The 21,564-nt window shown below is 45.2% G+C and overlaps 1 protein-coding gene across 1 annotated transcript; it reads right to left on the reverse strand.

The window, feature by feature from the left end:
• Positions 1–2,681: 2,681 nt before the first annotated feature.
• MRO (maestro) lies at positions 2,682–19,282 on the reverse strand. The gene is made up of 8 exons (XM_070421630.1): positions 19,215–19,282; positions 18,833–18,936; positions 11,641–11,743; positions 9,850–9,996; positions 8,129–8,311; positions 5,230–5,385; positions 4,187–4,294; positions 2,682–3,825 (listed from the first exon to the last, which is right to left on the reverse strand). The coding sequence occupies exons 3-8, from the start codon at positions 11,737–11,739 to the stop codon at positions 3,772–3,774; spliced, it is 747 nt and encodes a 248-aa protein (XP_070277731.1). The 5' UTR covers positions 11,740–11,743; positions 18,833–18,936; positions 19,215–19,282; the 3' UTR covers positions 2,682–3,771.
• Positions 19,283–21,564: the final 2,282 nt, after the last annotated feature.

The raw sequence follows: 21,564 nt of genomic DNA on the forward strand, positions 1-21,564 counted from the left end.
GTTTAAAGCCAAACACACCGAAACATTCACTTTTCCCTAACAAAGACATAAACAGTTTCAGTTAAATTTGATTCCAATATTAGAAAAATCCAAAGGAAGGCTGCCAGGCTTTCCACAAATTCTGAAGGTTATGCTTCCCATCATATTGAGAAAGTTTGGGTGTAAATAAATTGTACAAAGTAGATGCATGTTCAGCTTGTAAACTGGATCCTAGTTCACACTGTGACCGGGTTATGTGTTATCTAGAGAAGCAGCTGGTGTAAACCAATGCGTGGTCCCTAATTCTGCTATCTTTCTCTTTCTAAGGTTCTCACAGATGGATCGTAGCTTTTAATTGGGGTCTGCATCAATACTGCATTTCATTCTTTTCACCCTTTGCCTGTACAAACAGGCTCCAATAATGAGTAGCTACCACGTAAATAAGAATGCCCCATTTCTTGGGGTGACATTTTACAGTTTACACAGTCTGTCTCATTTGATCACCAGCATATACTGTGTAGTGGGGCTCCCTTCCATTTTGCAGATGAAAAAACTGAGGCTGTGAAGATAACCAGCAAGTTAAGAGCTAATGCCAGGGCGCAAAGCCTGGTTTTCTACACCACATCGTGTGTCCTTCCAGCACACGTGATGTCACGGTTGGGAATGGGCTTCTCCCCTCTGTGGCTGCATCTGCTGATGCGGTCAATGCACGATGTTGAAAAGCTTTGAATTTCGGGCGGCATTTGTGTTAGGGCAAAGGCATGTGCCTCCAGCAGCGTGACTTAGGAAGTCACATGTTAACTGTCTGATCTACGTTTCTCAGAAACATGTTCTTCTTGCAGAGGGACCCTTGGGCCGTTACCTGGTTAACATTTGCACATTGCTGCAGGAATTCATTAGCTTGAAAGGAACATGATTATAGCAGTCACACTTGAAAACAGAAGGTGGGACATTAATTATTAACAAAAGATCACGGAAAAGATAGAGCACAGAATTATTAGCGGAGCTGTTGGGACTGTGAGGACAGAGTAGAGCTCATGAGCCATCTGAGGAGCATAAAAGGCACTGCTCCTGCCCTCACTGGTTTGGCTCAGTGGATAGAGCGGCAGCCTGTGGACTGAAGGGTCCCAGGTTCAATTCTGGTCAAGGGCATGCACCTCAGTTGCAAACTCCAACCCCTGTCTGGCCCTGGTCGGGGCTCATGGGCTCATGCGAGAGGCAACCAATCAATGTGTCTCGCTGTTTCTCTGTCTCTCCCCCTCCTTTCCACTCTCTCCAAAAATCAATGGAAAACAGGGTGATCATTAACAACACCCCTACAAGAGTGCAGTGGAAAGAACGACCTGCTATGCTCATTCAGTTATGACCCTCATACTTACTTAGATGTATTGAGCCATTCCAAAATCCAGGAGGTGGCAGATTCACGCTTGGTCAAGGCACCAGCATTTACTTGCAATCCAATAAATTCAACCAATCTTTGTTAAACACCCATGGTGGGTAAAGGTCAAAGCTACACTCTTAGGGTTCTGGTGAGGAGCAGGATGCAGGGCTGCCCTTAGTACTACAATCATTCACTGGGGAGAACCAAGATAATACTCAAATCCCCAGACTGCAAGAATGGGCATCACTGGAGACTTGGGCAGCTACAAGAAGAGAAGAGACAATATTGGAAGAGCCTATTGGAGGTCAGGAGCAAAATTAACATTTCCTGAGCACCTTCCATGTGCCAAGTACTGTGCCAAGAGCTCAGTGTTATCTAATTGAATTCTTGTAGCACAGCAAATCTATGAGATGGGTTATTATGCCCATTTCACAGATCTGCAAACTGAGGCTTGGTGGGCTAACTTACCCAAAGTCACACTGGTAAGTGGCAGAACCAGATTTATACCTGGGGGCCCCCAGCTGCAAAATAAGAAGAAAGAAAACCCATTCATACCTGCCTCCTCCTACCCCTTCTGTTATCCTTCTCTCTCCTGGGACACACCTCACGCCTCATCTGTGTTACACGGTCCTATCTCTGGAGAGCTGGGGCAGAAAATTGAGTTCCTGGTTCTAAGGATGACATCAAGGTCCCTCTGTAGCATTTATGACCTTCTTGTGTTTTCCATTTTCAAAATGGACATAGTCTAGGGCAGTGATGGCGAACCTATGACACGCGTGTCAGAGGTGACACGCGAACTCGTTTTTTTGGTTGATTTTTCTTTGTTAAATGGCATTTAAATATATAAAATAAATATCAAAAATATAAGTCTTTGTTTTACTATGGTTGCAAATATCAAAAAATTTCTATATGTGACACGGCACCAGAGTTAAGTTAGGGTTTTTCAAAATGCTGACACGCTGAGCTCAAAAGGTTCGCCATCACTGGTCTAGGGTATGCCCTGAATGCCAAGTTCAATGGTAATAACAGAATTTCTATAGGAGAAGCTCTGGGAGCAATCTGGTTGGAGGGGAGAGGGGAGGGACTAAGAGAATTTTCTTGAAACCTTTTATAAGAGTGCTGTGACTTCTCATGGAACTAGGATTGATCACCAAAAAATTGACATAATAGCTAATAGGTAATTAATGAAAAATACACACTTAGCTCACAAATTAAATTAATAAAAATGTATACTTAGTACATAAAAAAGCAAAGTTAAGTGAGTTAAAGAGAAGAGCAGGAGCTGAGGAGTTTTTCTTTTTAACTTTATTTTTTTCACATTTCTTACCATCCATCAATTATTCCCTAGCAAGGCGGTACCACGTGGTGGTGGAATGTCGGCTCCAAAAGTCAGACCATATGCGTTTGAATTCTGGCTCCATCGTTACTGGGTCATCTCGGGGAAGTTACTTAATGTCCCCACCTTGTTTTTCTATCTATAAAATGAGGATACTCAGAGTACCTTCCCCACAGTGCTGTTGTATTAAATAGTACTTGCCCAGCATTTAGCATAAACATTCTCAATAAATGTTACTTAGTATTCCCTATTGTGCCATCAGCCTGAGGTTTTACAACACATGCTTTATAGGTTGTTTTCCCTTGATTAGTTCTTGTTTGGAATGATCTTGGAGGCGATGGCTGTTGGAGGTTAGGAGAAGCTGAAGCTACTCCTCCAAACCACCTTCTCGGTACTTTGACCAACTTTAAGTAGGTCTTACCGAGAAAAGATATCATTAGCAAATAGCAAAGCATCAATAGCAGATTTTAAAAACACTTAAAGTAATCATTATTCTTCTGAGCCTCAGAAATTGAAATAAAATTAAAAATAGATGATGTGCCTGACCAGCTGGCTCAGTGGTTGAGCATCGACCTATGAACCAGGAGCTTACGGCTCAGTTCCCAGTCAGGGCACATGCCCGGCTTGCGGCTCACTCCCCAGTGTGGGGCGTGCAGGAGGCAGCCGATCAATGACTCTCTCTCATCATGAATGTTTCTGTCTCTCTCTCCCTCTTCCTTCCTCTCTGAAATCAATAAAAATATATTTTAAAAAAGATTATGTGATAGCATTGAACTTAAGGAACAAGCTGAGAAATAAGCACTGAATCAACGTAGACCTTAAATGCATTAAAGAAAATATGGACCTGTTCATCAAATTTGCACGGGGAAAAATGGACATGGGAAAGCCTTCAGCTTTGCTTTGGACATCATCATACAACACCGCAGTATTCTCTTTGCCATCAGCTGCTCTCCCAACACCCCCTTTTTTATCACAATTGCAAGAGGCCGGCAGAAGCATCTGAAGAGCTAGGAGAGGGAGAGATCAGCCCTCCTACAATCTGCTCACATGGAAGCATTTCCCCGCGGCTCTGTGTTTACAGAATCTTATTTGCGTAGAAGTACTGCAGGAGCTCGGGATGGTAGAGGCTCTGAAAGAAATCAGCAAAGGTCCCCGTGAGGGAGGGCGTTACCAAACCTCCCCCACTACAGAATGAGCAGGCCGCGTCCAGTGCAGACCACGGGCACAAGCGACCTGCAGATTCCTGAGGCGTCACTGCCCGTGTCCATCAAATGACCTGGACGGGAACTGCCAATAGAGCTTGTGCATCATCTTCCAGGCGTTTTGTCACTTACATTGCATTATGGGTCAATTACAATCGGAATGTGAGTGCTTGATGGGGGGCAAACTCCTGGTGTGCCCGGCCAGGCCACCTTCTGCATTAACACTGGGCGGCAGGGACCTGTGGGAGGCTTCTCTCCTGCCCCCGCTCCCCGCAGCCCCTCACTCACCAGCTGCCTACAGAGCTTGGGGTTCCTTTGATCGTCCTCACTCTGGAAGCTGCGCTCCTTCCTTTGCCTCAGGTAGGGAGAACAGGCTCGGAATGTGGTTTTGCAAGCCTGAGAAAGAGAAGGTTCCCGTCTCATTGCCCAAAATATTAGGGAAATTCTTTTTATCTTTTCAATCCCTGTGTACATTCAATGTTATTTTGTATTGGTTTCAGGTCTACAGCATTGTGGTTAGACAATCTTATACTTTATTAGAGAATTCTATAATCCCGACCAAGGAAGAGGATGGCACCCAGTCGGGCCTGGTGGTCCCTGAGAGTATGAAAGCGACTTCCAGGAAGTTTGAAACCTTGAGCCTTAAAGGATTTATGCTCATAAAACGACCATGTCTATCATTTGGGGCTGATAGGAAGGACATAGCTTTGTAGGTTACCACAGCCTTTGTTATTGTCCCATCAAAAGTGGTACTGGATTCCTAAATTTAACCCACCTAATATTTCTCCCCCACCCCCCCACCCCCACCCCGCCTCTCTCTCAGAAGAAAAGTGGTTTTGTGGGACCCTTTGCTCCCAGTGGTTTTGACACACTCGCCCTGTCCCACTCCAGAGCATCCCCATGGCTGATCCAAAGCTGTTAGGACACATTTTCTCCAAGAATGAGACACAAGTTCCACAGGGAATTGAGAAGCCAGAGGTAGGAAGTCTATACTAGGTGCAGTGACAGAAGCTAACAGGCATGAATAAATGTCTCATTATGGGGACTGCCCGTGGCTTAAACCTGAGCCTCTCTGCCCCACCCGGCATTAACCTGAACTCATCTCGCACTGCCGGGTGCTGGGAGTGGGCAGTGGGGCAGGAGCACATGGGAAAGGACACTTGCTCAGAGCGAGGTTACACGCGGAGGAGATACTTTTCCCAGGATTCACGTGGATGGGCTGCTAAGCATTTGTAACTGAACTGGCAGGAGCTGAGAGTCTGGCGCGTCAGGACTCCCTGTAGGAAAGGCAGGGAGATCCCTAGCGGTCGATGGGAGAGTCACGGACTTACCTTGGCAACCTGGGGATTTCTGTCCTGTAAATGGATCAGGAGGGAATCTTGAGTCTGCTTAACTTGATTGGTGAAAAATTTCTTCCATTTCCGCCCAGCAAAGGCAGGCAATTGTCCAAACAAGACAAAGGCCGAGTATCTCAGGCTGTCATTCTCCTGCGGGTTCCCCGTGAGCAAAACAACAAAACCCAGGTCAGTGGGAAAAGGCAACTGCATCCGAGAAAACCACAGCATGTTAGAGGGGTGCCGTCAGATCCAGGCCGCAGCACTGGCTGGCTGGGGTGGGATGAGGTAGAAAGGGCCTGAGTCTTCAATGAACCTCTTCACCAGCAGACAAGAAAGAGGACTGGACTTGGGGATCACCAGTGCTCCTCTCAGCTTCCCAACTTTTCTTTTTCATTTCTTATTGATTCAAAGATAAAATACATTTACATGGTTCAAAAATTTTTTAAAAAGGTTTATTTTAAAAAAGTAGGTCTCACCCTAGCCTGGTGGTTCAGTTGGTTGGAGCTTCCTCCCATACGCCAAAAGGTGGCAGGTTGGATTCTCAGCTAGGGCTCAGACCTAGGTTATGGGCTTGATCCCCAGTCAGGACACTTATGGGAGGCAACTGATCAATGTTTCTCTCTCACAATGATGTGTATCTCTCTCTCTCTCTCTCTCTTCCTTCCTCTCTCTCTAAATATCATTTTTTTAAAAATGGGCAGAGGACCTGAACAGACACGTCTCCCAAGAAAATATACAAATGGCCAACAGATATATGAAACTAGTGGCCCAGTGCATGAATTTGTGCACATTGAAAGGAAATTAATTAGAAGAAATATTTTCATATCACTATTTGCCCTTTCTCTATAATAGAAGTGTCAACCAAATTTACAATCGACAATGACAGATGGAAACACACATGTGCAATTGGCACCAGCGAGAGCGATATATATATATATATATATATATATATATATATATATATATATATATATATATATATTTGCTTAATTAGACCTGCTTTCTGATTTAGCTAAACTTTTTCCAGCCCAGTGAAGCGCCCCAACTTCTCTTTCAGGTAATTGTCAGCAACACAGCAGTAAATATCAACATGAAGCAGATTATTATTGTAGATCACACAGGGAGAACAAAGGGTAAATTATTTAACTGCAGTAGTGTTTGACTATAAGGGTAAAATATTTAACTGCAGCAGTGTTTGACTATATTCTGTGCAGTGAGAAAACCTGAAGTCATTTTCAAGTTCTACCATATCTTACTTCTTTTCAGTCGGGTCAAGTTTCTAAGCTTTCTCAATCTCTGTTTTCCAACTAATGAAGAGAAAATAGGATTCCACCAAGTCTCCTCTCTACCTACTCCAGGACTTCTGTGAAGATCAAATGAGATGAGGCATGGGAAAATGCTTCACAGACATTTGGTTAAAATCGTGTTCCTGGGCTGAAGAAACTGCAAGGAGGCTAGTCGCTAGGGAGAGGAAGCGGGCGTTGCTACGTGATGTCATTATCCGGCGCCCACAGCCACCGTTTCTGGGCTGGGCTGGGTTGTGGGCCACATTTTGCGCTATGGGGTCTCGGCAGTGTTGGCTGTGATTTGGTGGGGTGTCGCTCCAGGGTGGTGGCAGGGCTGTGTCCCACTTTGGGGAAGCCAAGTGTTGCTTTGTTGGCGCTAGGTCCACAGTGCCATTTCTCTGTAAATGGCCAGTGCACATCACAGCAGCTCCTGTGTTGAGTGTCTGCTCCCTGGTGGGCAGTGCGCATCATAGAGACCGGTCAGATGGTCAGACACTTAGCATATTAACCTTTTATGTAGAGAGATGATGCTTAACTCCACTAGCTATTAGGGAAATGCAGATCAAAACCACAATGAGATACCACCTCACAACTGTTAGAATGGCTATTATCAACAAGACAAGTAATAACAAGTGTTGGGGAGGTTGTGGAGAAAAAGGAACCCTCATTCACTATTGGTGAGTATATACAGTGGTACAGCTACTATGGAAAACAGTATGGAGGTTCCTCAAAAAAGTTAAGAATAGAGTTGCCATATGACCCAGTAATCCCTCTTCTGGATATCTACCTGAAAAAAATTGAAAACATTTATTCCCAAAGATATATACATCCTTAAGTTCATTGTAGCATTATTCATGGTGGCCAAGATATGGAAACAACCAGTGTCCTTTGACAGATAATTGGATAGAGAAGATAGATACATATATACCAGTGGTTCCCAAACTTATTTGGCCTACTGCCCTCTTCCCAGAAAAAATATTACTCAGCCCCTGGAAATTAATTTTTTAAAAATTTTAATAGCAGTTACTCATCGCCCCCAAATGCACCTGTGGCCATTACCACCCCCCTGGATCGCTGCAGCGCCCACCAGGGGGGGCGGTAGCGCCCACTTTGGGAATCACTGATATACAATGGAATACTACTCAGCCATAAGAAAGGATGAAATACTGCCATTTGTGACAACATGGATGGACCTTGAGAATATTATGCGAAGTGAAATAAGTCAGTCAGGAAAAACTAAAAACCACATGATTTCACTCATATGTGGGATATAAAACTGAAACTCATAGACACAGACAACAGTTTGGTGGTGACTAAAGGGAAGGGGGGTGAGGGGTAATAAAGGGTAAAGGGAGACAAATATATGGTGACAGAAGATTAATTGACTTTGGGTGGTGAGCACACAATGCAATATACAGAAATGTACACTTGAAACCTATGTAATCTTGTTAAGCAGTGTCACCGCAATAAATTTAATTTTAAAAAAAGATTTGTTAGTAAATAAGTGAATAATAGAGATCTTGTTCCCTGAGCAACACCCAGGCCTCACATTTCAAGCCCCAATTTGGTTTTCATAACCTGTAATTTTTCTGAGTCATCTCACTTACGTCATCTAGTAGAGTCCTGGTCTGCAGAGTGATGTCTATGAAGAAGGAGCCCAAACCTTTCCCTTGGATCTTGCCCAGGATGATGGTCAGAGTCTCCAGACTCTCGTGGATGACTTCCGAACTCATGGGATCATACAATCCATGCACCAGCATGTCTAGGACAACTTTCTTATATTTTCTCACCTGTTATCAAAGGTTTAATAGCATTAGTAGCACAGGAATTGCTCCCCGTAAGTTGAAAAGCAACTCCACTTCTAATTGTACAATAAGCTAGGACTTTCTTCAGGATCTACCACAACAACTCTCATCAAAATACAAACACTTCAAAAATAAATAAATAAATAACAAATGCTTCCATTCATCTGACCCAAGAGCCCAAGTCAGTCTTAGAAGGAGATCACAGAGTGATCTGGAGCGTGGCCCATGGGTGGATGAGGTTAGGCAGGGCGTGTCAAGGAGGGGGTTGGACTGGATAATCTAGGTTTCTGAGGCATACTGGGGACATGATGAAATGGTCACTGAAGTTGACAGATGCTAAAAGAAGAGATGATAAACAAGAACAAATTATTAGAAAATAATTTGAATTCACCAAAGTGGTGATGTCCAGCTGTGTGCTAATCCTGCCTGCAACTCTTTCCCAAGGCTGAGAATACTGAGGTGTTCTGACCCCAGTGAGTATGTCCTTGTTCGATCTCCTTCCTGAGTGTGGGAGGAACTGGTGAGTTACTTCTAGCCTCTTATTGAATACCAGAGGCCCGATGCATGAAATTCATGCAAGGGGCTCAGCCCTTGCAATCCCGGCTGCCTCATGGCCCCGCCCCCCACCCACTGGTCATTCCAGAAGGTCATTCCGGAAGACTGTTCCAGAAGGTCGTTCTGCCGTCTGGTCTAATTAGCATATTAGCTCTTTATTATATAGGACTAGAGGCCCAGTGAACAAAATTTGTGCATGGGGGGTCCCTCAGCCCGGCCTGCACCCTCTCTGATCCGGGACCCCTCAGGGGATGTCCACCTGCGGGATTGGGCCTAAACCAGCAGTTGGACATCCCTCTCGCAATCCGGGACCGCTGGCTCCTAACCGCTCACCTGCCTCCCTACCTGATCACTCCTAACCACCTCTGCCTGCTGACCTGATCACCCCTAACTGCCCTCCCCTGCTGACCTGATCGCCCCTAACCGCCTCTGCCTCGGCCCCTGCCACCGTGGCTTTGTCCGGAAGGATGTCCAGAAGATGTCTGGTCTAATTAACATATTACCCTTTTATTAGTATAGATGATAACACTCATGGGATGTCATTCCCATGGTTACTTACATGACATAAGACTCCTTCTTAGCAGAGACTTTGCTGACCTTGAAGAAGTAAGCTACCATGTTATGAGTGGGCGCCTCTAGGAGCTAAGGGTGGCCCCCAACTGACAGCCAGCAAAGAAGCAGGGACCTTTGTCCTACAACTGGAAGGAAGTGAATTCTCCCAATGGCCCTATAAGCTCGGAAGAGGACTCCCTGCTTCAGAAAGGAATGTAATCTGGCCCACACGTTGATTGCAGCCTTGCAAGACCCTGGACAGAGGACCCAGCTAAGCTGTACCTGGACTCCTGACCCAAGGAAACGGCAAGCTAATAAATGCTAGGTCTGTGGTGATCTGTTACACAGCAATAGTAACTAGTATCTGAGAGACCACAGCCCAGTCCTGGGGACTCCAGGCCACCGTCCCTTCCTACCTTGTCGGGGTTCTCACAGGCCATGGCTCCCAGGCCTCTCACTGCCATGTGACGCTTTTTAGCACTGGGGTCCCGGGCTCTTTCTGCCAAGATGTAAAGCACATTCTTCAAATGCTCCCTCTTCTGGAACCTCAGTTTCCAAGAGACCTGGGTAGTGAGTCAGAATGTATCGATTTGGGAGTGTTCAGAGTCATACCCAACCCCAACCCCAATCCCTTCCTCTAGAGAAAGCCCTGTGTTGCCAGCTCAATTTTACACATTCTTTCTCCTTCTGAAGACACCTGACTTTTTTGCTGGAAATACAGGTGGGAGCAAAGTAAGTTTATAGTTGTTTGTATGGAAAATAATAACAATAATGAATAAATAACAATACAAGAATGAACTCTGTGTTTCGTATACTCACAACTATATTAAACCTACTCTTGCCCCACGCTCTATATTTATGTAGTTTTATCTACATAATGAAGAAATTGATGGGGGGGGGGGGGGAAGGGAGTAAAAAAAAAATAATGCAGCCCGGCTGGTGTGGCTCAGTGATTGAGTGTTGACCTATGAACCAGGAGGTCATGGTTCAATTCCCGGTCAGGGCACATGCCCGGGTACAGGCTAGATTCCCAGTAGGTGGCGTGCAGGAGGCAACTGATCAATGATTCTCTCATCATTGATTTTTATATCTCTCTCTACCTCTCCCTTCCTCCCTGAAATCAATAAAAATATATTTTTAAAAAATGCAGACCTGGTGTTGGTGATGGCTTGGGGGAATTAAGAACAGAGGTGCTCTAGGCCAGCGGAGGGCTTGATAGAACTGTAAAGAAAAGGGGATGGGGAAGAGCTGGTGTGAGCTGAGAGTAGGGAGCCCTTTGACTGGACTAGGATCTCTGTATTCCTCCCATCTCAGAAAAAAAGAGCTTCCTGGACTCTTCTGCCTCCTCCGCCATTTTTTCTGCTCTACTTTGTAGCTAAACACCTTGAAAATCATGCCTATACTTGATTTCTCCACTTCCTCTCCATTCTCCCTTGAACCTTCTGCAGTCAGGTTGATGGGCTCCCTTCCCCAGGCAGCAATATGGCTAAATCCAAGGGTCAATGTTCAGTACTCATGTTACTCAACTTCCCAACAGCCTTTGATGCAAGAGCAACGCACATCTACAAACGTTTCCGGGCACCTGCAGGATGTCCCACCCCAGAATGCACACATCTGAGCAATTTACAATTAGGAAAATAAGTGCAGAGAAATAAAAAATTGGGCAATGCTTTGTGGCCAATGCAGAAACCTGTACTTCAAGGACTGAACTCGAAGTGACTGCGGATCAAGAGATGGTTACCTCTGCAGTGAGCCTCTGAGCCCTGAGACCAGGAAGGCCCTGGGTTCTGCACAACACAGGACATGGCAACACGTCCTGGAGTCAGAACCAAGACGATGCAAGATGCAGATGAGACCAAGAAAAAGCCACCTCTTCACCATCCTTAGTAATGGGCTGGGGTGGGGAGCTGGACACGGGATCAACAGCCTTATTTGGTGTTTGGGTGATTACCACGTCTCGCCATTATCTCTGGATATTCATTTTTCAGTCTATATTTTTGTTATTAATTTCACAGCAAGCTATATTCATCTCAACTCATCTTGTGACTCTATAAACATTCTCTCCGTGTTTAAAGAACTATCATCAGACATTTTTTCAGAAGAAGGAACCTCTGTGGAGCCAGCTGGACTAGTGCAGACCAGGCCAGCACACAGGTTACACAGTGGCTGCTGGGAGGGACATTCGTTCACAATATTTTGTGTCAGACCTTGGAAAAGAAAGACATCATGGAAGTCCTTTTCTTCTTGGGCTGTGCGGTGGGCATAGAAAGGGGCTGGCCCAGGATTCTTCTCTGTGTTTGGTCCATGGAGCTAAAAAAAAATCATCATTATATGAGCCACTCACATTCTTCAAAGCCTTATCATCAACAAGCATCATCATACATAGTGCTGTATCGGGTAAGAATATAAAGAAGCAACATCCCTGAGGCCCGTCCTTAGGAACCTGTCACCTTGGTGAGAAGATTAAACAGTCACATAAAATGATAAAGAGCAATCTGAGGCAGCTCAAGGGGAATCACAGTACAGGGTTCAAGATGGTCTGCCCTGGTTCCCGGCCCATCCCACAGTCTTGTAGTATCAGAATCACCAAAGAAATAAAATACAGATTCTGGGCCCCACCCATGGAGTTGAAGTGAAAAGTAGCCTGAAAAATTCTTTAAGGCTTCCCAAGAATGTAAATTGGTTCTGCTTTTTAGGGGAGATTTTAATATCTCTTACAATGTTTAAACTGTACCTATCTTTCTGCAAATCTTTCATCACTGACACATCATACACTCAAAGATATTCACAAAGGATAGGGAACGGAGCTTTGTAATGAACAACATACTATAATGTCCTTAATAGTACTAGAAAGAAATTACACATATATACTACAACTATACAACTATAGGATGGCTCCTATGCAGCCATTAAAACAATATTGTGCAGTCTACGTGTGCTTAAGTGATCTTCAACATATACTGTTGAGTGAAAAGTGAAAATCAGTGTGTAAGTGGGCTAACCTCTGTGTAATCACAAAATGAGGGAGGAAACCAATATGGACATGTATGCTTGCATATGCATAGAGCAGGGGAGAATATCCAAGAGACTTGAACAAAAATTGCATCCGGGTAGAAATCTGAGCAACTGAGGTAGGAGGGAGACTTTTTTCACTACTTAAAAAATATATATATATATATATATATATATATATATATATATATATATAATTTGTCATTTAACCATGTGTATATATTGTTTAAAATGTTTATGTGTATAAAAGCCTAAGCGACCGGTCGACCAGTAGCTATGATGCACACTAACCACTAGGGGGCAGACACTCAACCCAGGAGTTACTCCCTGGTGGTCAGTGCACTGCCACAGTGGGAGCACTGCTCAGCCAGAAGCCGGGCTCACAGCTGTCAAACGGAGCTGCTGCGGTGAGAGCCTCTAGGCGGTGGCAGCGGCAGCAGGTGAAGTGGGGCCCGGATGAGCGGGAGTAGCGCAGTGCCCGGCCAAGGCTTGGGCTCCTCCCCAGCTACCTGCTACTTTGTGCACTACTACATTTCTCGGGGGATGTCGGACTGCCAGTTTCGGCCCAATCCCTGGTAGTCCGACATCCCCTGAGGAGTCCTGGATTGTGAGAGGGCACAGGCCAGGCTGAGGGACCTCGCTGGTGCATGAATCCGTGCACTGGGCCTCTAGTATATTATAAATAAATACAGCTCACAAAGTGATGCTGATCTACACTAATTTGAGGCCCACTAGTATAAGCCTGTGCTTCTCAGACTTAACCACCAGAGGATCATGTTAAAATGCAGATTTGGACTCAGTGGGTCTGGGGTTGGGCACCAGGTTCTGCCCCTCTGATAAGCTCCCAGGGGACAGCAATGCTTCTGGTCCCAGGACCAGGCTTTGAGTGCAAGGGTGTAAAGTTAAGAGCTACAAGAATCAAGAGAGGACTGTGGCTGGAACTGCTGGTAGAGACCTCCCTCGCCATGTGGGTGAGCTTTCAAGGCGAGGCAGAGTGTATTTGACACGCTGGGATTTCAGTGGAATGCCATGAACAGGCAGTTAGCATCATGGGAGTGATAAAAGATAAGGCTACAGGAAGTAAAGATCAGCTGTGGAGGACTTTGACCGCTAAAGAGTTTAGTCTCAATTGTATTTTGTAGATAAGAGTAAACCATTAATTTTTTTATTGAGGTGAAATTCAGATAACATACCACCAACTATTTTTTTTTTTCGCTTAAAGTATTACAAAGGGTATTACATAAGTGTCCTTTTTTCCCCCCCGCCCTTGACAAACCCCTACCCTCCCTTACCCCCCAGTGTCTTATGTCCATTAGTTATGCTTATATGCATGCATACAAGTCCTTTGGTTGATCTCTTACTCCCCTCCCTCCTGCCCCCCAACTCTCTCTGGCCTTCCCACTGCAGTTTGACAATCAGTTTGAGGCAGCTCTGCCTCTGTATCTATTATTGTTCAAAAGTTTGTAATGGTCTTTATTATCCATGAATGAGTGAGATCATGTGGTATTTTTCCTTCATTGACTGGCTTGTTTCACTTAGCATAATGCTCTCCAGTTCCATCCATGATGTTGCAAATGGTAGGAGTTCCTTCTTTTTAACAGCAGCATAGTATTCCATCGTGTAGATGTACCACAGTTTTCTAATCCATTCATCTACTGATGGGCACTTAGGCTGTTTCCAGATCTTAGCTATGGTGAATTGTGCTGCTATGAACATCTGGTTACATATATCCTTTCTGATAGGTGTTTCTGGTTTCTTGGGATATATTCCTAGTAGTGGGATCACAGGGTCAAATGGGAGTTCCATTTCCAATTTTTTGAGGAACCTCCATACTGCCTTCCATAGTGGCTGCACCAGTCTGCATTCCCACCAGCAGTGCACAAGTGTTCCTTTTTCTCCACATCCTCTCCAGCACTTGTCGTTTGTTGATTTGTTGATGATGGCCATTCTGACAGGTGTGAGATGGTACCTCATTGTTGTTTTGATTTGCATCTCTCGGATGATTAGTGACTTTGAGCATGTTTTCATATGCCTCTTGGCTTTCTGAATGTCCTCTTTTGAAAGGTGTCTATTTAGATCCTTTGCCCATTTTTTGATTGGATTGTTTATCTTCTTTTTGTTAAGTTGTATGAGTTCCCTATAAATTTTGGAGATTAAGCCCTTATCAGATATGACGTTGGCAAATATGTTTTCCCAAGAGGTGGGTTTTCTTGTTGTTTTGTTGATGGTTTCTTTTGCTGTGCAGAAGCTTTTTATTTTGATGTAGTCCCATTTGTTCAGTTTCTCTTTAGTTTCAACTGCCCTAGGAGCTGTATCAGTGAAGAAATTGTTTTGGTTTAAGTCTGAGATTTTGTTGCCTTTGTATTCTTCTAGGATTTTTATGGTTTCCTGTCGTACATTTAAGTCCTTTATCCATTTTGAGTTTATTCTTGTGTATGGTGTAAGTTGGTGGTCTAGTTTCATTTTCTTGCATATATCTGTCCAATTTTCCCAACACCATTTATTGAAGAGACTATCTTGGCTCCATTGTATGTTCATGCCTCCTTTGTCAAAAATTAATTGAGCATATTGGTTCGGGCTAATTTCTGGACTCTCTATTCTATTCCACTGGTCTATATGTCTGTTCTTGTGCCAGTACCAGGCAGTTTTGAGAACAGTGACTTTGTAATACAGTTTGATATCTGGCATTGAGATCCCACCTACTTTGTTCTTTCTCAGGATCGCTGCAGCTATTCGGGGTCTTTTTTTATTCCAGATGAATTTTTGGAGAGTTCGTTCTAGATCTTTGAAGAAGGCCATTGGTATTTTAATGGGAAGTGCGTTGAATTTATAGATTGCTTTGGGTAGTATGGACATTTTAATGATGTTGATTCTACCAATCCAAGAACATGGTATGTTCTTCCATCTGTTTATGTCTTCCTCTATCTCTTTTTTCAACGTCCTGTAGTTTTCTGAGTAGAGGTCTTTAACCTCTTTAGTTAAGTTTATTCCTAGGTATCTTAATTTTTTTGGTGCGATGGTAAATGGGATTGTTTTTCTAATCTCTCTTTCTGAAAGTTCACTATTGGTGTATAGAAATGCCTCAGATTTCTTGGGGTTAATTTTGTATCCTGCTACATTGCCAAATTCATGTATTAAGTCTAGTAGCTTTTTGATGGAGTCTCTAGGGTTTTGTATGTATAATATCATGTCATCTGCAAATAAGGACAGTTTTACTTCCTCTTTTCCAATTTGGATGCCTTTTATTTCTTCTTCTTGCCTAATTGCAATGGCTAATACTTCCAGTACTATGTTGAACAGGAGTGGATACCACCAACTATTTTAACAGTGTGGTATAACTACCACTTCTATTTAGTCCTAAACTTTTCCATCACCCTACAAGTTAAGAAGTCACTCCCCATTCTGCCCTCTCCAGCCCCTGGCAACCATTAATCTGCTTTCTATCTCTATTAATTTACCGTGTTCTGGATATTCTATATAGGTGGATTCATCCAATACTGTGACCTTTTGAGCTGGATTCTTTCTCTTCACATGTTTTTGAGGTTCATCCATGGTGGAGTTCATATTGCTACTTCATTCCTTTTCATGCCTGGGTAATATTCCGTTACATGGATATACCACATTTTGTTTATCCATTCATCTGCTGACAGACACTAGGGTTGTTTCCACCTTCTGGTTTGCTTTCACAGTCTGTGAGGAGTGCTGCTATGAACACTGGCATTTGTTTGAGTATCTACTTTTAATTCTTTGGGGTACGTACCTAGGAGTGGAATTGCTGAGTCAGAAGATAGCTCTATGTTTATCTTTCTGAGGAACCACCAAACTGCTTTCCATAGTGGCTGTACCATTTTACATTTCCACCAGCAATGTGCGAAGATTCCAATTTCTCCACATCACCAACAGTTGTTATTTTCCAGCTTTTCAAATTATTCTGATAGCCATCCTAGTGGGCATGCCGTGTTATGTCACTGTGGATTTGATTTGCACTTCCCTGGTGACTAATGGCATTTTTTGTGCGCTTGTTGGTGATTGTGTATCTTTTTCAAAGAAATGTCTATTCATATCCTTTGCCCATTTTTTAGTGGGTTATCTTTTTCTTTTGAGTCGTAGAGTTCTTTATATATTCTGGATAGAAGACCCTTATCAGATATAAGATTTACAAATACTTTTCCCTTTGTAGATTGGCTTTTTACTTTCTTAATAATGTCTTTTGGGCCTGGCCAGGTAGCACAGTTGGTTAGAGCGTTGTCCTGATACATCAAGGTTACAGGCTCAATCCCCAGTCAGGGCGCATACAAGAATCAACCAATGAATGCATAAATAAGTGAAACGACAAATCAATGTTTCTCTCTCTCTCTCTCCATCCCTTTCTTTCTCTCTCTAAAATCAATAACTTAAAAAAATTAATGTTTTTTGATACACAATAGTCTTTAATTTTGACAACGTCTAATTTATCTATTTTCAGTGTTGTTATTCATGCTTTTAGTGTTCTATCTAAAAATCCATCGCCAAATCCAAGGTCAAACAGATTTATCCCTATGTTTTCTTCTAAGATTTTTATAGTTTTAGTTATATTTAGACTGTTGACCCATTTTGAGTCCATTTTTGTATATGGTGTGTGGTATGGGTCCAACTTCATTAGAATCATTGACTTTGTTTGGGTTTAGAAATATTTTTAGTAGGAGCAATGGCAGGCAAGGAGCTTCAGTGGTTCTCTACCCTGGCAGCATTAGAATTCAGAGGAACTTTTCAACCTCCTCATGCCCTGGCTGCTCCCAGCCCCAGTCTAACATCACCTCTGGAGGCGGGCCCAGCAGCAGGAATTTTTAAAGCTTACTGTGAAATTCTAATGGGCAGTCACTGAGCTAGGGTAACTGGTGACCTTGGTTTACCTGAGCCTGAGGGGTTCCCTGGAACATGGGACTTCCAGGGCTAAGGCCAGGAACGTCCTGGACAAACCGGAATCAGCTGGCCACCCTACTGATTACTCCTGAGTCTTGAATGTATTTAAATGCAGGAGCTGGTAAATGCTTTGGGACATTTGACGCCGATTGACCTGGAGGTGCGTGGGGATTGGGTTGCTCCACCATCTTTGCTCCCCCCCTCCCCCCAGGTGATTTGGTAACACTCAGGGCACATGCCTAGGTTGTGGGCTTGAACCCCTGTGTGGGGCCTGCAGGAGGCAGCCAGTCAATTATTCTCTCTCGTCATTGATGTTTCTATCTTTCTCTCCCTCTCCCTTCCTCTCTGAAGTCAATATATAATTTTTTTTTAAAGATAATGGCGTAAGTACACGTGGCACTAACATCCTCCCAAACCACATCAAAATCACAAATAACCTACAGAACAACCATCATTCAGGACCACCTGAAATCTAGCTGGACAGAATTCCTACAACAAAGGACAAAAGAGGCCACGTGGAGACTGGTAGACACATAAATGGGCCTTTCCCACACCCACGTGAGGCAGATGAAAATCAGCAGGGATATCTCGGCGGCGGAGGTACCCCTGGGGAGCGCAGGTCTCAGCCCCACACCAGGCCCCCAGCCCAGGTTCCAGTGCCAGGAAGAGAAGTCCCCATAACTTTTGGCTGTAAAAAACCAGCAGGAAGTGTGACTGAGAAAGACACAGGGCTATTGGAGGCCCAGGCGTTCCTCTTAAAGGGCCCTTGCACCACTCACTCAGACTCACTAGCTCTGAGCTCCAGTATCGGGGCAGCAGCTGGAAAGGCACCAGGACGGAAGGGAGAAACTGAATTGCCTGGCTTCAGGGAGAGAGCCGGAGGCAGCTTTCTCCCAGACAGAAGTGCCCGCAGAGCCACTGTTCCTTTGCTGCACCCTCCAGAGAGCTGGCTGGCGGGCACCATATCTATCTCCATCAACCAGCTATCACCGCTCACCCTGCCCTGGTGATTCCCTGAGACCCTGGCCCATGCAACTTGCCTGCCCACGTCCAGCAATTTTTTCATGCAAATGGCCTGTCTTGGCTCATGCCTCAGACTTTCCTAAACTCTCTCAAACAAGCCCCATGCCTCTTGCTAAGCAGCCCCTGGCTTGGTACTGTCCATCACTATATTCTGGGACAGGTCCAGCTCTTAGATGGTGCCTTGTGCTGACACACTACGGAAACACTCGCGTTTGAAGCACCAGTATCTTCCCTTCAGCTCCCTTCATCCTGAAGCTCTTAGCTGATGGAACATAATGATCTACAACCCATGTATTGATCATAGGTGGATCGATAATGATTGGATTGGCAGAGCTTGTGATCCATTTATCATGGTCCACATCACCCACTTCAGTTTTGCAAAGAGAACATCAACCCGCTCAGATATGATATCAGTGACCAGAATGACAGTGCAGAGGGGACTGGGGAGCCCCAGCCCCTTACCTGCGGCGCGTGCGGAGGTGTTGGCGTGCGCGGGTCCGGGGACTGCGGCTCTGGGACGGTAGCCAAATGGGATGACTCGGCTCAATTTTCCCAGCCCCGAATGCCTAGCACAGAAGGGAAATGAGAAGGTGAAGCAGGGTCTGATCAGGATAAAGGGTCAGCACAGAGTGTTGGAAAGTGAAGGGGGACGTGGGGGGGGGGGGGGTCAAAGTGTAGATGGTCTGGGGGAGGGGGAGGGAATTGTCCTCTGATACGGACGAGTTGTTCTAGGTGGGCACGAGCATCACTTGCGCCTTTTACTTCCCCAAACTGTGCTGAGGTCTTTCTCCGCCGCCGCCTGGCTGTGCTTTCCCCCCAATCCCCCCCTCGTGCCGGGTCTCACCCGCACTTTCTAAAGAAAGGACTGCAGTTCTGAGGCTCTTCTGCACCGAATGGAACAGCTCTGCCCAGTGCCGTCCCCCGCGCCGCCGCTAGATGGCGGCATCGCTCAGTGGAGAGTTCCCGACAGCCTGGGCCAGCGCCGCAGCTGCGCCGCTTCCCGCCCTAATCCTGTTGGAGCAGCGTTTAATCTGAGGACTGGACGCCTTGTTCCAGGCCGAGCGGCCTCCTCGTGACTGATGGCTGCACCAGCAACTGGAGCTTTAACTGCTGCTGCCCCTTCCTGCTCAACAAACACTGCAGGTCCCGAAAGGACTGATTTAAAGTCCCAACAATTTAAATGACTTATTGCTAGAACAAACCAACCCAAAAACCTGGATGTAACGGGCAGAATTTGGGAGCCTCCCTCACCCCATCATTCCTCCTTCTCTGGACTCTCCAACCACTGCATACATCCATTCATCAATAATTACTTATTGTCTGGCCCCGTTTTGGATAAAGTGGGCAATATGTCCTAGAAGGGGGGTGGGGGGGTTACATATTCAAAGTTCTAGAAGCAGATGGTTATGCTAATAGATGATACATCTTACATATTTCTAGGTGCCAAACGTTGGAGTATATATGACATAGACTATCCGATTGATTCTTACAGCAAACCTGAGGCCAGCACTCTTACTGTGATCCCCATTTTATTTTATTACTTTTTTAAAAAATACATATGTTTATTGATTTCAGAGAAGAAAGAGGGAGAGACAGACAGAAACATCAATGATGAGAGAGAATCATTGGTCGGCTGCCTCCTACACACCCCCTACTGAGGATCAAGCCTGCAACCCGGGCATGTGCCCTTGACCGGAATCGAATCTGGGACCCTTCAGTCTGCAGGCCAACGCTCTACCCAGTGAGCCAAACTGGCTAGAGCTTGACCCCCATTTTAAAAATGGGGAAACTGAGACACAGAGAGATGACCTCGCTAAAGGCCGTGCATTTAATTAGTGGCAGAGTTAGAATTCACCCACAGGCCGGCTGAGGTCAGAGCCTAGGCTCCCAGCCACAGTGCTATGCAGTGGGCACGTCTGGGAAATCTAACCAGGAGGTCAGCAGACAAGTACATCAGAAGGGGAGGCTGACAGAAAAATGTGGACAGAAAGATGCTTCTGAGAAAACAAGAATGAGGCTAAACAGTACCCTCTTTGGACTGGGTCCACCAGGGCACCACAGGTGACCTCTGTGAGTGCAGTTTCAACAGCCGGGGGGAAAGGAAGCTAACAAATCTAAGGGGCTAAGTGAAAAGAGGAAATTGAGATGTCTTGCTGCAAAGGGAAAGCAATAAATAGACTGGAAGTGACAGCAAGGTCAAGCAAAAACACTTTGGTTTTCTTGTGGGCTTTTTCCAGTAGAATAAAGCTTGGGTGTATTAGAAAACCGTTGCGGGGGGGGGGGGGGGGGGGGGGGCGGGAAGCCCTAGCTGGTTTGGCTCAATGGATAGAGCATCGGCCTGCAGACCGAAGGATCCTGGGTTCAATTCCGGTCAAGGGCACGTACCTTGGTTGCAGGCTCCTCCCCGGCCTGGGCCCTGGTGAGGGCTTGTGCAGGAGGCAATCAATCGATGTGTTTCTCTCACATCGATGTTTCTCTCGGTCTTCCACTCTCCCTAAAAAAATCAATGGAAAAAATATCCTCGGGTGAGGATTAACAACACAAACAAACAAAAACGGTTGCAAGGGAGACCTAAGGTGTGATGGTTGGTGCAAGTAGTGAAGAGTGACATAGGGAGAGGCCGAGGGCAGGGGCAGGGGGCCGGGGAAAGAGTTAGCACTGGTAGGAGGGAGAGGCGCCTTCCTTTCTGTCTGAAATTGGAAGCCACCCACAGAGACAGAGATATGTCAATAGAAATGAGAAGGATGAGCAAGTTCAAGTTATCACATTAGCCTTACTCCTTCCAGTAAAACCAGAGGTGAGTTGCCTGCCAAGAGGGGGAATAACACTTTCACGATGAATGGCCCCTCTGTCTGAAGTTTCTTTGTATTCCGGGGTTGAGATATTTGCCAGAGAAACAGTGTTTTTCTCGTTTGGGAAAACCAAAGTTTTCCTGTTCGGCTTAAAGCTACAAAGAAAACCAGAATTGGGACCCAGAAGCCTTTCCGACTCAACATCACCTCCATTAACACCATGGATGTAGCGAATGGCCCCAGAGAGGCCCAGACGCAGCACACACTTGGGGAGCATCCAGACCAGGACACAATGGTCCAGAGAACAAGAATTCTCCTCACGTGGCCTTAGGGAATTCTTCCGGGATGATTTGATTGCAACATATCCATAGACCGATGACATGGCATCCTTCACACACCCTG

The sequence above is a fragment of the Myotis yumanensis genome, unplaced genomic scaffold (assembly GCF_028538775.1).
Source record: "Myotis yumanensis isolate MYYU_CA2020_CCGP unplaced genomic scaffold, mMyoYum1.0.hap1 SCAF_7, whole genome shotgun sequence".
Taxonomy (NCBI): Eukaryota; Metazoa; Chordata; class Mammalia; order Chiroptera; family Vespertilionidae; genus Myotis; species Myotis yumanensis.